Raw genomic sequence first — 14,628 nt, 5'->3', positions numbered from 1 at the left:
AATGACATGATGCAAAACAACAGAATTTAAAAACAGCTCCTATGAAATTGAGATGAAACAATAGCTATATACCTGTTGATAGATCCCTAGAGAGTCCTACACCTCTGAAAGAGACACTATATTGTCTTTTTTGATCTATCTATCTACATACATACATATGTAAATATATACAGATGTATATGCATATATGTAAATACATGTGCATATATTTACATATCCATCATTTCCAGTCTAGGATTGATTACTTTCTATCCAAGTCACTACCTAGCTTCATGCCAGGTCAATGCTTAGCAAAGCTCAATTATATAGTTCTCAATACCACAAATGACTCAGCACATAGAAGATGGCTTTGAAAGGCAGCAGATCACAGGAGCTGTCTTCATAGACATGTCAGCGGCTTATGATACTGTGAACCACCGCCTCCTCCTGAGAAAAATGTGTAATATCACAAAGGACGACCACCTCACCCGCCTCATAGGAAACCTGCTACAAAACAGGAGCTTTTTTGTTGAGTTTCAGGGCCAGAGAAGCAGATGGCGGAAACAGAAGAACAGCCTGCCTCAGGGGAGCATGCTTGCTCCATCCATGTTCAACATCTACACAAATGACCAGCCACTGCCAGAAGGGACAGAGAGTTTCATCTATGCTGATGATCGTGCCATCACCACTCAAGCAGGGAGCTTTGAGATGGTAGAACAGAAGCTCTCTGAAGCTCTAGGTGCTCTTACTGCCTATTACAGGGAAAACCAGCTGATCCCCAACCCATCCAAAACACAGACATGCGCCTTTCATCTCAAGAACAGACAAGCATCCCGAGCTCTAAGGATCACCTGGGAAGGAAGGAATCCCACTGGAGCATTGCAACACACCCAAATACCTGGGAGTCACTCTGGACCGTTCTCTGACCTACAAGAAGCACTGCCTGAACATCAAGCAAAAAGTGGGTGCTAGAAACAACATCATACGAAAGCTGACTGGCACAACCTGGGGATCACAACCAGACACAGTGAAGACATCTGCCCTTGCGCTATGCTACTCTGTTGCTGAGTATGCATGCCCAGTGTGGAACACATCTCACCACACTAAAACAGTGGATGTGGCTCTTAATGAGACATGCCGCATTATCACGGGGTGTCTGCGCCCTACACAACTGGAGAAATTACACTGCTTAGCCGGTATTGCACCACCTGACATCCGCCGGGAAGTAGCAGCCAATAGTGAAAGGACCAAGGCAGAGACATCTCCAGCTCATCCCCTGTTTGGGTATCAGCCAGCACGTCAACGACTTAAATCAAGACATAGTTTTCTTCGATCTACGGAGACACTCGCTGGAACACCCCAGCAAGCGAGAGTCCAAAAGTGGCAGGCCCAAACCCAGCACCTCAATCCATGGGTGATACCAGATGAGAGACTCCCCCCTGGGCACACAGAAGACTGGGCGACTTGGAAGGCGCTGAACAGACTGCTCTGGCACCATGAGATGCAGAGCCAATCTTAAGAAATGGGGCCACAGGGTGGAATCCTCGGCATACGAGTGCGGAGAAGAACAAACCACAGACCACCTGCTGCAATGCACCCTGAGTCCTGCCACATGCACCATGGAGGACCTTCTTGCGGCAACCCCAGAGGCACTCCAAGTGGCCAGATACTGGTCAAAGGACATTTAACCAAATACCAAATTTGCAAAATCTGTGTGTTTTTTTTCCTTTTTCTTTTTAATCTGTGTGTTTGTTTTGCTCTGTTAGAATTGTATTCCAATGGTTGCTGATGACACAATAAATAAAATAAATAAATGTATTTCAAAAGCATTGAAATGCTGGATCACTCCAACAATCACCATGTCAGACTACACAGAGAAGCCATTGAAATCCACAAGAAGTATGTGGACAATTTCAACAGAAAGGAGAAAACTATGAAAATGAACAAAATCTGGCTACCAGTATTAAAAAACTCTAAAATTAGAACAGCACAACAACAGAGAGGAAACAAACAAGGACATCTAATCACCTCTCAACAAAAGTTTGCTCCAGGCACTGCCAGGCAATCAAATGCTAATCAAGGTGGTCAGTTGAAACATTCACACCTAGCTCCAGCAGACAAAAGTCCTTTGTCCCACCCTGGTCATTCCACAGAGATATAAACCAATTTTCCTACTTACAACAGACCTCACAACCTCTGAGGATGCTTGCCATAGATACAGGCGAAACGTCAGGAGAAAATGCCTCTAGAACATGGCCATATAGCACTGCCAGACAATCAAATGCTAATCAAGGTGGTCAGTTGAAACATTCACACCTAGCTCCAGCAGACAAGAGTCCTTTGTCTCACCCTGGTCATTCCACAGATATATAAACCCTTTTTCCTACTTCCAACAGACCTCACTACCTCTGAGGATGCTTGCCATAGATGCAGGCGAAACGTCAGGAGAAATGCCTCGAGTCTAGAACATGGTCAAATAGCCCGAAAAAACCTACAACAACCCACTATTTCAAAAGCACTTGTTACCATTATACTTTGTATACTCTTCGGGAATTATAATAATATAAAGACAGATCACTTCATTGAAAGAAAGAGATTGGTACAAACAAAATGTTATTAACCATCAGGAACATCTAAGAAATCAAAACAGCTAGCAAAAGACAAAAGTGTTCTTGGGACTACAGGAAGAGATTGCAGCCCACCATTTCCCTTGCATCAGCTGTTAGCGCATGTCTCTATTACCAGAAGGACATCTGGCCATGTATTTGAATCATATCAGTGAATGTCTGGAAGTTGTGAAATGAACAAGTCTTACCTGGTAGGTGTTGTCAAAGCTGTCATACATGAACCTGGTGATCAAGGAGGTCTTGCCCACTGAAAGGAGGAAAAAACACAAACACATTAAGAGACTATCAAGCACATCTGAAAACATATCCCTGGTATTATTCTAGTGCTCAATCAATATGTTAATATACAAACAATTCCTCGAAATGGAAACTAAATTAACAGGAATTGCATTCGGAGAACCAAGATAGTTTAGGACTGATAGTTAACACAGATAAATAAAACTAAATTCGTTCACATCTAAAGTAATGTTATTTGGACACACAGAGGAACACATGAGCTGCTTTTACAAGGCTGGGCCCAATAATTATGCAATGTATGGCTATGTTGTTGTTGTTGTTGTTATTTTACTGACACAAAAACACAATATAACACAGCAAATGGGATATATATGCTGGATTTCGTATCACAAAATCACAAGCTGAACACTTTCAAGCATCTATTATTATTATTATTATTATTATTATTTTACTGACACAAAACCACAGTATGACACAGCAAATGAGATATATATGCTGGATTTCGTATCACAAAATCACAAGCTGAACACTTCCCAAGCATCTATTATTATTATTATTATTATTATTATTATTATTATTATTTTACTGACACAAAACCACAGTATGACACAGCAAATGGGATATATATGCTGGATTTCGTATCACAAAATCACAAGCTGAACACTTTCAAGCATCTATTATTGTTATTATTATTATTATTATTATTATTTTACTGACTCAAAAACACAGTATGACACAGCAAATGAGATATATATGCTGGATTTCGTATCACAAAATCACAAGCTGAACACTTCCCAAGCATCTATTATTATTATTATTATTATTATTATTATTATTATTATTTTACTGACACAAAACCACAGTATGACACAGCAAATGAGATATATATGCTGGATTTCGTATCACAAAATCACAAGCTGAACACTTCCCAAGCATCTATTATTATTATTATTATTATTATTTTACTGACACAAAACCACAGTATGACACAGCAAATGAGATATATATGCTGGATTTCGTATCACAAAATCACAAGCTGAACACTTCCCAAGCATCTATTATTATTATTATTATTATTATTATTATTATTATTATTATTTTACTGACACAAAAACACAGTATGACACAGCAAATCTATATATATAAATTTGTTAGGGGCATCCAACGAGGAAACAAAACTCAAAAACCCCCCAACGAAACTTAACCAAAATTCCCATGCCCATAACACAACCCACAAGGTACAAACATATCTACTCAAAATGAAAAACAACACAACAACACACTCACAAAACGGCAAAACAACAAAACTCAAAAATCCCCCAACGAAACTTAACCAAAATCCCTGTGCCCATAACACAACCCACAAGGTACAAACATATCTACTCAAAATGAAAAACAACACAACAACACACTCACAAAACGGCAAAACAACAAAACTCAAAAATCCCCCAACGAAACTTAACTAAAATCCCCGTGCCCATAACACAACCCACGGGGTACAAACATATCTACTCAAAATGAAAAACAACACAACAACACACTCACAAAACGGCAAAACAACAAAACTCAAAAATCCCCCAACGAAACTTAACCAAAATCCCCGTGCCCATAACACAACCCACAAGGCACAAACATATCTACTCAAAATGAAAAACAACACAACAACACACTCACAAAACGGCAAAACAACAAAACTCAAAAATCCCCCAATGAAACTTAACTAAAATCCCCGTGCCCATAACACAACCCACAAGGTACAAACATATCTACTCAAAATGAAAAACAACACAACACACTCACAAAACGGCAAAACAACTGAGCATGCGCATTGGCGCCCAGCCGCAAGTTCCATCGAGCGCGCACATGGCCTTCCGGCCAACGTTCCCTCTGCGGAAACCATGCCCACTCCAAGCCCCGCCGCACCGCTTCCCGCACACACACACCCCCTGCCGCACACACGCACGCAACCCCACGCTCCATCACTCCCCCCGCCGCCGCACACACACACGCAACCCCACTCCCCCCGCCGCCGCACACACACACGCAACCCTAGGCTCCATCACTCCCCTGCCCCAATCTTACCTCCTTTTACTTCAGGCCACCTCCAAACCCCACCCCGCCCCTTCCCGCCCTGTCAAAATCTAGGAAAGACAGGAAGGAAGGAAAGAAGGAAGAAAGAGAAAGGGAGGTAAAGAAAAAGGGGGAAGGAAGGAAAGTTAGAGGAAGAAGAAAAGGAAAGAAAAGGAAAGATTGAAGGAAAGAAAAGAGAGACAGCAGAAGAGAAAGAAAAAGGGGGAAGGAAGGAAAGAGATAGAGAAAGAAGAGGAGAAGGAAAGAGGGGAAGGAAGGAAGGAAGGAAGGAAGGAAGGAAGGAAGGAAGGAAGGAAGGAAGGAGGGAGGGAGGGAGGGAAAGAAGGAGAGAAAGAGGGAAGATTGGCCACAGCAACACGTGGCGGGTAAAGGTTGTTATTTCTATTATTATTATCATGATGCTATTGTTCCTCTGAGACCCTTTTAGGGGGAATGGGAGAGGTGTCAGGTCCCGGAGGCAATGCATTGCATTATTGTTATTGTTATGATGGTGGTGAAATGAAAGGAAATATAAAGTGAAAGAAGGAAGCAAACAGGGAGGGAAGAAAGGCAAAGGAAGAAAGGGGGAGGGAATGAAGGAAAGAGAGAAGGATGAAACCAAGTAGTGAAAGAAGGAAAGAAAGAAAGAGGGAGAGAGGGAAGAAAGTAGAGAAAGGGGGAGGAAAAGGGGGAAGGAATAGGTAGGTACCTCTCTTTCATAATAGTCCAGATATCTACCTCAACTTTGATAAGTTTTACTATAGGCCACAGCAACGCGTGGCAGGGCACAGCTAGTGAGATATATATATCTGGATTTCGTATCACAAAATCACAAGCTGAACACTTCCCAAGCATCTATTATTATTATTATTATTATTATTATTGTTATTATTTTACTGACACAAAAACACAGTATGACACAGCAAATGAGATATATAAGCTGGATTTCGCATCACAAAATCACAAGCTGAACACTTCTAAGCATCTATTAATAATAATAATAATAATAATAATAATAATAATAATATAATTTCCTCTTTCCATGTACCAAGGCAGGAAACAACGTATTAAAATACAACATATGCAAACAGTTAAAAACATATAAATTTGATCAAAACATTGGTTTAAAGGAATTTATACAATCAATACATGGTAAAACAATCAGTATAGATTTAGAATCCACAATATAAAAATCAAAATTTAAAAGTTGTAATTTAAAAATCATCTGGATAGGCCTTCTGGAAGAGACTGTTCTTTAATGCTGTTTTTTCATCAAAAGGTGAATTAGTTGGTTCAGAAAAAATCCATTGCATTGGCATGCTGAAGCTGCATTCCTAACTTGAGATGGTGCAGCCAGGAACTGCTATTCTGCCAAGTCTCAGGGCTATTTATTTCTCATGTTAGTACTGATTACTTTTGAAAATCCAAACAAACATGCAGTAGGGAGTGACAAGTGAACTGAATTTCCCCCAATAGCTTTGGTGACTGTTGTTTTACATGCATACTGACTTTTTATAAAGGACCGAACACAAAGGTATTTCCATTTTCCTAAACAATTCTGGCCCAACTTAGCTGTCTGAACACATCTTCCCTTATGAACTTGCTAGGACTTTAAGATCGTCCGGGGAGACCCTGCTCTTGATCCCACCTGCGTTAACAAACACATTGGGTGGGGGCGAGAGACGGCCTTCTCAGTGGTGGCCCCTCGGCTATAGAACGTCCTTTTTGGAGACATTAGATTGGCCCCCTCCCTCTTAACATTTTGGAAGAGAGTCAAGACTTGGTTGTTTGAGCAAGCGTTTGAAAAATGCAAAGTAAAACGCATAGGAATTTGAACGACTGGGCGATGAGATGGGACAATGTTTTTTATTAAGAGATGCAAATAATTTATGTTTTAATATTCTTGTTATGGTTTTGTGTTATGTGTTAATGTTTTTAAATGTTTTATGGTGTTTTTTGGGCATCAAATTGTTGCCATTGTAAACTGCCCTGAGTCGCCTGTGGGATGAGAATAAATTATTATTATTATTATTATTATTATTATTATTATTATTATTACAAGAAGCACTGCCTGAACATCAAGCAAAAAGTGGGTGCTAGAAACAATATCATACGAAAGCTGACTGGCACAACCTGGGGATCACAACCAGATACAGTGAAGACATCTGCTCTTGCACTATGCTACTCTGCTGCTGAGTATGCATGCCCAGTGTGGAACACATCTCACCACGCTAAAACAGTGGATGTGGCTCTTAATGAGACATGCCGCATTATCACGGGATGTCTGCGCCCTACACCACTGGAGAAATTACACTGCTTAGCCGGTATTGCGCCACCTGACATCCGCGGGGAAGTTGCAGCCAATAGTGAAAGGACCGAGGCAGTGACATCTCTAGCCCAGCCTCTATTTGGGTATCAGCCAGCACCCCAACGACTTAAATCAAGACATAGTTTTCTAAGATCTACAGAGACACTTGCTGGAACACCCCAGCAAGCGAGAGTCCAAAAGTGGCAGGCTCAAACCCAGAACCTCAATCAATGGCTGATACCAAATGAGAGACTCCCCCCTGGGCACACAGAAAACTGGGCGACTTGGAAGGCGCTGAACAGACTGCGCTCTGGCACCACAAGATGCAGAGCCAACCTTCAGAAATGGGGCTACAGGGTGGAATCCACGGCATGCGAGTGCGGAGAAGAGCAAACTACAGACCACCTGCTGCAATGCACCCTGAGCCCTGCCACATGCACAATGGAGGACCTTTTTGCAGCAACACCAGAGGCACTCCAAGGGGCCAGATACTGCTCAAAGGACATTTAATCAACTACCAAGCTTGCAAATTCTGTGTTTTGTCTGTTTTTGTTAAAAATTTAATACAAATGTCTGGTTGCTGATGACACGATTAAAAATTATTATTATTATTATTATTATTATTATTATTATTATTATTACCCTGCTTTTTCTCTCCACAAGGAGTGGCCTCTCTCGTGGGAAAGGACAGCAACATAGAAGTGTTTCTCTGGAAAGACAGCTCCTTTTTCACACTGTTTTCCCTAGAGAATATGGATATGTTTTGTTTTGTTTTTGGTACCTGAATTCCTATGACAATCTACATTATTTTCCACGTGCAGGAAACGGCAGTCAGTTTTGTTCTGCAGGCAACAAGGATCCAGAAAAATTTCTCCTCTTTCTGGTCTTTAGCCATTTCATTTCAGATGCTCTGTAGGCAGCAGCTAGAAAGGGAGCTGCCAAAGGACACAACGCTGTCTGCATGAAGCTTCCCTTCTCTTCCGTCCTATTCCTGCGGCCAAGTTTATTGGCTGCTGAAAGGCTTCCCTTTGCTCTTCTCTGCAAATGGAGTCAACAGAGGTTACATAATCAGCAAGAGCAATCTACAGATAGTGTCAGGTAGAGAACAAAACGGCAAAGGAAAAGGCTGAGCCTCTCCCCATAAGATGAAGCAGTGGAAAAACTGAGAAGCAAGAACTTGCTATTTGCTGCTTCTTTCTCTGCAGAGATAATTTATTCTCTTCGTTAGAGCATGATCTTTAAAGGCAGTGGCCTTCTTTTTTCGTTTCTGAACATTAATATGTATAACATGATGCGGCTGCATAATGTCTTAGCATGAATGGAATAGTATTAGCCAACCAGCCACCCCCTCCCCAATGCCAGAGATACAGCTTAATGGTGTAACATTAGAAAATGTTGACCATTTCCGCTCCCTTGGCAGCCACCTCTCCACCAAACATCTGTTATAGAACTCCAATATGCTGATGACAATGTTGTCTGTGCGCATTCAGAAGAAGATCTACAAGCCACTCTAAACACCTTCGCAGAAGCATACGAGAAGCTCGGCCTGTCATTGAACATTGAAAAAACCAAGGTGCTTTTCCAGCAGGCACCAGCCAACCCCTCTCCAATGCCAGTGATACAGCTTAATGGTGTAACATTAGAAAATGTTGATTATTTCCGCTCCCTTGGCAGCCACCTCTCCACCAAAGTCAACATCGACGCCGAAATACTACACCACCTGAGCTCTGCAAGTGCAGCATTTTCCAGAATGAAGCAGAGAGTGTTTGAGGACCGGGACATCCGTAGGGAGACCAAGGTGCTTGTCTATAAAGCTATTGTCCTCCCAACCCTGCTCTATGCCTGTGAGACGTGGACTGTCTACAGACGTCACATGCAACTCCTGGAACGATTCCATCAGCGCTGCCTCCAGAAAATCCTGCAAATCTCCTGAGAAGACAAGCGGACAAACGTCAGCATGCTGGAAGAAGCAAAGACCACCAGCATTGAAGCGATGGTCCTCCAACATCAACTCAGCTGGGCCGGCCACGTTGTCCGGATGCCTGACCACCGTCTCCCAAAGCAGTTGCTCTACTCTGAACTTAAGAATGGAAAACGGAATGTTGTTGGACAGGAAAAGAGATTTAAAGATGGCCTCAAAGCCAACCTTAAAAACTCTGGCATAGACACTGAGAACTGGGAAGCCCTGGCCCTTGAGCGCTCCAGCTGGAGGTCAGCTGTGACCAGCAGTGCTGCAGAATTCAAGGAGGCACGAGTGGAGGGTGAAAGAGAGAAACGTGCCAGGAGGAAGGCACATCAAGCCAACCCCGACCGGGATCGCCTTCCACCTGGAAACCAATGCCCTCACTGCGGGAGAAGATGCGGGTCAAGAATAGGGCTCCACAGCCACATGTGGACCCACAAGAAAACCCATAATGGAAGACCATCTTACTCGTCCAACGAGGGATTGCCTAAGTAAGTAAATAATTAGCCAACTGACTATTACAAACGACCCAACTGAGACTGTCTTTCTTCAGATATAAGCAAGAGAAGGCATGCACAGCGGAGGAAAACAACAACAGTGTCAAAGTCAAAGTCAGCAGAAAAGGGAAAAGATTTGATGGCAAGTGGCTTGACTCACTAAAGGAGACCACGATCCTTGGTTTGCAAGACCAGACAAGATCTTGCAAACCAAGAGCCATGGCTTCTTTGCTGTCACACGCTGGGCCTGTAGCAATTGTCTATTAACAGGACATGGTCTCTATATGCCCAGCGGGACGCCCAGGGTGCCTCGGCTGAGAGGCCCTATGGATTTCCCTATACAAAGTCTTTAGAAGCTTAGAAAGTTTAACAAGGTTCTTTATTAATGCTTAAATCTTCAACAAATCAATCAAATTCTTCTTAGATCTTCAACAAATCAATCAAATGCCTTTTAACTTGCCCACAATGGACAGGCAACTTGCTTCATGAACTGTTTCTTTCTTCTATAAAAGAAATCCTTTGACCCCTCTCTGGGCAATCTGTTCTTAGGCTGCCGTGGGGCCCTACTCCCGGTTCCAATTTGCTTTATGGGTAACCCAAGTAGATCTTACCGGCCAAGACTTTGTAGATTTTCCAGCTGGTGTCCTTTACCTTCCAGCAAAGCTGGCTGTATTTCTTAGTAAAGCTGTGGAACTGCTTTCCCCAGAAGCTGTGGGGCTGTAGATTCTCCAGGAAAACTTTTAGAACTGTTTCCCCCCAAAGTTTGTGAGAAACTAAACTTTCTACAGGTGGGAGAATCTCACACGACCTGTTGGAAAGGCTTCTCCGTGATAACTGAGCTAAAGGTCCCTTTTCCCTCCAAACCTGGAAAAAGGTGCAGAACTAAAGAACTTAACGATGACTGGCAGGTTGCTGGCCCTATGGCTGCACCCTGGAGGAAGCTGCCAGATTGCAAAATGCATGCCCTAAAGGAATTCATGTAAACAAGCAAAGAAAGACAAAGGGAATTCAAACCCCTGGCACAGTCGTGCCAGAACAGCTTCCCTTATTGAGTCGAACCACTTGATATGGTTAGCAAGAGGGACTCATGGAGATTCCTCATTCATAGGATCACAATAAAATTGAAGCTGACTTGACAACCCGTAACAACAAATCAGTGAAACACCTTTGTCTGTCTCCTGAGGAATCTGTGTAAGGACCAAGTAGCAACAGTCAGAACTGACCATGGAACAACAGACTGGTTCAAGATTGGGAAAGGCGTATGGCAGGGTTGTATACTCTCACCCAATCTCCTCAACTTGTATGCAGAACACATCATGCGATATGCGAGGGTTTACAAATGCAAGGCTGGGGTTAAAATTGCTGGAAGAAACATTAACAACCTTAGATATGCAGATGACACCACTTTGATGGCCGAAAGCGAGGAGGAGCTGAGGAGTCTTCTAACAAAGGTGAAAGAAGAAAGGGCAAAAGCTGGGTTGCAGCTAAACATCAAAAACCAAGATTCTGGCAGCAAGACTGATTGGTAACTGGCAAATAGAGGGAGAAAATGTGGAGGCCGTGACAGACGTTGTATTCCTAGGTGCAAATATTATTGCAGGCACAGATTGCAGCCAGGACATCAGAAGACGTTTCCTTCTTGGGAGGAGAGCAATGACCAATCTCAATAAAATAGTTGAGACATCCCACTGGCAACAAAGATCAGCATAGTTAAAGCAATTGTATTCCCCATAGTCACCTATGGATGTGAGAGCTGGACCTTAGAGAAGGCTGAGCAAAGAAGAGAGATGCTTTTTAACTGTGGTGTTGGAAGAAAATTCTGAGAGTGCCTTGGACTGCAAGAAGATCCAATCAGTCCATCCTTCAGGAAATAAAGCCCGACTGCTGATTGGAGGGAAGGATATGAGAGGCAAAGATGAAGTACTTTGGCCACATCATGAGAAGACAATGATGCTGGGGAAATGGAAGGAAAAAGGAAGAGGGGCTGACCAAGGGCAAGATGGCATCCTTGAAGTGACTGGCTTGACTCTGAAGGAGTTGAGGGTGGTGATGACGGGGACGAGAGACAGGGCCTTCTCTGTGGTGGCCCCCTGGCTGTGGAACCCCCTCCCTAGGGATATTAGATCAGCCCCCTCCCTCCTGGACTTTCCGAAAAAGAGTAAAAACTTGGCTCTTTGAGCAAGCATTCAGAACCCCGGAGTAAACAGACAAACTAGAGTTGGAAATTGACCCAGGAATGGCCAAGACAATGTAACGGATGAAGATTTGAACGAGAGGACATAGTTTCTTTTTAAATTGTTTATTATGCACTGTCGTTTATGTTTAATTGCACTTGATGTTCTTGCTTTATCAATGTATGTATTTTGTTTCTAAAGCCTTTGACTGTGTGGATCATAATAAATTGTGGCAAGTTCTTGGTGGGATGGGCATACCAAGCCACCTTGTCTCTCTCCTGAGGAATCTGTACAAGGACCAAGTAGCAACAGTAAGAACTGAGCACGGAACAACAGACTGGTTCAAGATTGGGAAAGGCGTACGGCAAGGCTGCATACTCTGCGATGTGCGGGGCTTGAGGAATGCAAGGCTGGAGTTAAAATTGCTGGAAGAAACATTAACAACCTCAGATATGCAGATGACACCACTCTGATGGCCGAAAGCGAGGAGGAGCTGAGGAGCCTTCTCATCAAGGTGAAAGAAGAAAGCGCAAAAGCCGGGTTGCAGCTAAACATAAAAAAAAACCCAAGATTATGGCAACAAGAATGATTGACAACTGGAAAATAGAGGGAGAAAACGTGGAGGCCGTGACAGACTTTGTATTTCTAGGCGCAAAGATGACTGCAGATGCAGACTGTGGCCAAGAAATCAGAAGACACTTCCTTCTTGGGAGGAGAGCAATGTCCAATCTCGATAAAATAGTAAAGAGTAGAGACATCAGACTGGCAACAAAGATCCATTGCCTAGTCAAAGCCATGGTATTCCCTGTAGTCACCTACGGATGTGAGAGCTGGATCTGAGGGAAGGCGGAGCGAAGGAAGAGAGATGCTTTTGAGCTGTGGTGTTGGAGGAAAGTTCTGAGAGTGCCTTGGACTGCGAGAAGATCCAACCAGTTCATCCTCCAGGAAATAAAGCCCGAATGCTCACTGAAGGGAGGATACTAGAGACAAAGTTGAAGTACTGTGGCCACATCATGAGGAGAAAGCAAAGCCTAGAAAAGACAATTATGCTGGGGAAAGTGGAAGGCAAAAGGAAGAGGGGCCGACCAAGGGCAAGATGGATGGATGGCATCCTTGAAGTGACTGGACTGACCTTGAAGGAGCTGGGGGTGGTGACGGCCGACAGGGAGCTCTGGTGTGGGCTGGTCCATGAGGTCACGAAGAGTCGGAGACGACTGAACGAATGAACAACAACATTTTGTTTCGGCATCGAATTGTGCCGACTGTGTATATCGCCCTGAGTCGCCTTCGGGCTGAAATGGACGGGATAGAAATAATGTAAATAAAACAGGGAGTGGACTAGTCCATGGACTGGTCTGGCGTGGACTGGTCCATGAGGTCACAAAGAGTCGGAAGCGACTGAACGAATGAACAACAACAACAAACCATCCTGATTCCATGACAGGTGGATTGATTTAATTAAAGAGGCCACAACTGCCTTGAGTTTGCAAGACCTGAGCAAGATGGCTGACAACCAAGGCTTTTGATCTTCTTTTTATTTGTCAAAGTTGACTTGATGGAAAATAACTGCAGCTGATCCTAATCAGTTGTGGCACAACATACTGGACATTCTAGACTATGGACTTTTGATAACGCAGTTTTGAAAACTCATCATTGCCCAAGCTCTAAGGGGCCACCACTCCATTGCATCAGGCATATGAAATGCCAGGACTTTGGCATCAACAACAATTCTGTGAATGGCCAGAGAGAGAGCATAGGGGCCAGAGTTACACAGAGGAACTAGAGATTGTGAGAGACAATTCTCTGAAAAATCAAAGCAGCAAAAGTCAAAACTACAAATGTGGAGAGACAAGTGTACTTTAAAAATTATAAACAATAAAACACACTTTAAGAAGTCACTGTATTACTTTAAAGGAACATCTTTCTTCTGTTCCCAGCTCATCAGAAGTGGAGGGAAGCTGAAACTCCAACTCCCACGCAATCCCTTCCCTTCTCTGTCGCTTGGTTTATACCCCCCTTGAGCAGTGCTATGGCCCCGAAGGCACATAAGAGATGTTAAAATTAATATAAGGAAATCTGTGTCTGGAAAAGATATCCAGAATGTTCTGCTCCTCATAGTTATTCCACAGTGACATCTTTCCTCAAAGCAGCATGTATGGCTCTCTCTACAAAGAACCCATCTAAGACAGGTCAGGATGAGAGTGATGGGCCCTCCATGGAAGCATGACCTTAACCATTATGAGTATCTATAGCCAAAGAGAGTGCAGCATAGCCAATGATGTATATGAGCTTATGGATAGAAGCAGGAGAGAACATTCACAGGACCTCACTACCTCTGAGGATGCTTGCCATAGATGCAGGCGAAACGTCAGGAGAAATGCCTCTAGAACATGGCCATATAGCCCGAAAAAACCCACAACAACCCAGGGATTCAAGCCATGAAAGCCTTCGACAATACATTCACAGGATGCTCTGGCAAGGTTTTTAAAAGGGTGCAAATTTACCTTTATTATTGCAGGGAATGCATCTCAAATAAATGAGTAGACAAATAAATAAAGTTGCCTAACTTTAAAAAATGGGCCCTAATGCTGACCCTAATACATATGTGTAAAGCATCTTGAGAAAGAGAAACCACATGATGCTCCCTTACTCAAACAAAGAAAATAAAGCAAACTAAAGACTTTTGGGAGGAAGGAGAAATGACCTCTAAAATGCAGGCAGAAAGGAAAAATCCTTTGAACTGCACAGATCTATTATTTATTTATTTAAAACA

General features: G+C 43.0%; 1 protein-coding gene across 2 annotated transcripts in view; it reads right to left on the bottom strand.

Moving 5' to 3' along the window:
• Nucleotides 1-14,628, bottom strand: part of RAB6A (RAB6A, member RAS oncogene family) — a 130,649-nt gene that overhangs the window by 35,442 nt on the left and 80,579 nt on the right. For both annotated transcript variants that reach the window (XM_067466453.1, XM_067466452.1), the window contains exon 2: nt 2,795-2,853. In XM_067466453.1, the coding sequence (XP_067322554.1) occupies nt 2,795-2,853 (59 nt within the window). The remainder of the gene's footprint in view (nt 1-2,794; nt 2,854-14,628) is intronic.

This window comes from Anolis sagrei, chromosome 3, assembly GCF_037176765.1.
Source record: "Anolis sagrei isolate rAnoSag1 chromosome 3, rAnoSag1.mat, whole genome shotgun sequence".
NCBI lineage: Eukaryota > Metazoa > Chordata > Lepidosauria > Squamata > Dactyloidae > Anolis > Anolis sagrei.
The sequence above is the reverse complement of the archived record's forward strand: the minus strand, read 5'-3'. Positions and strand labels throughout refer to the sequence as shown.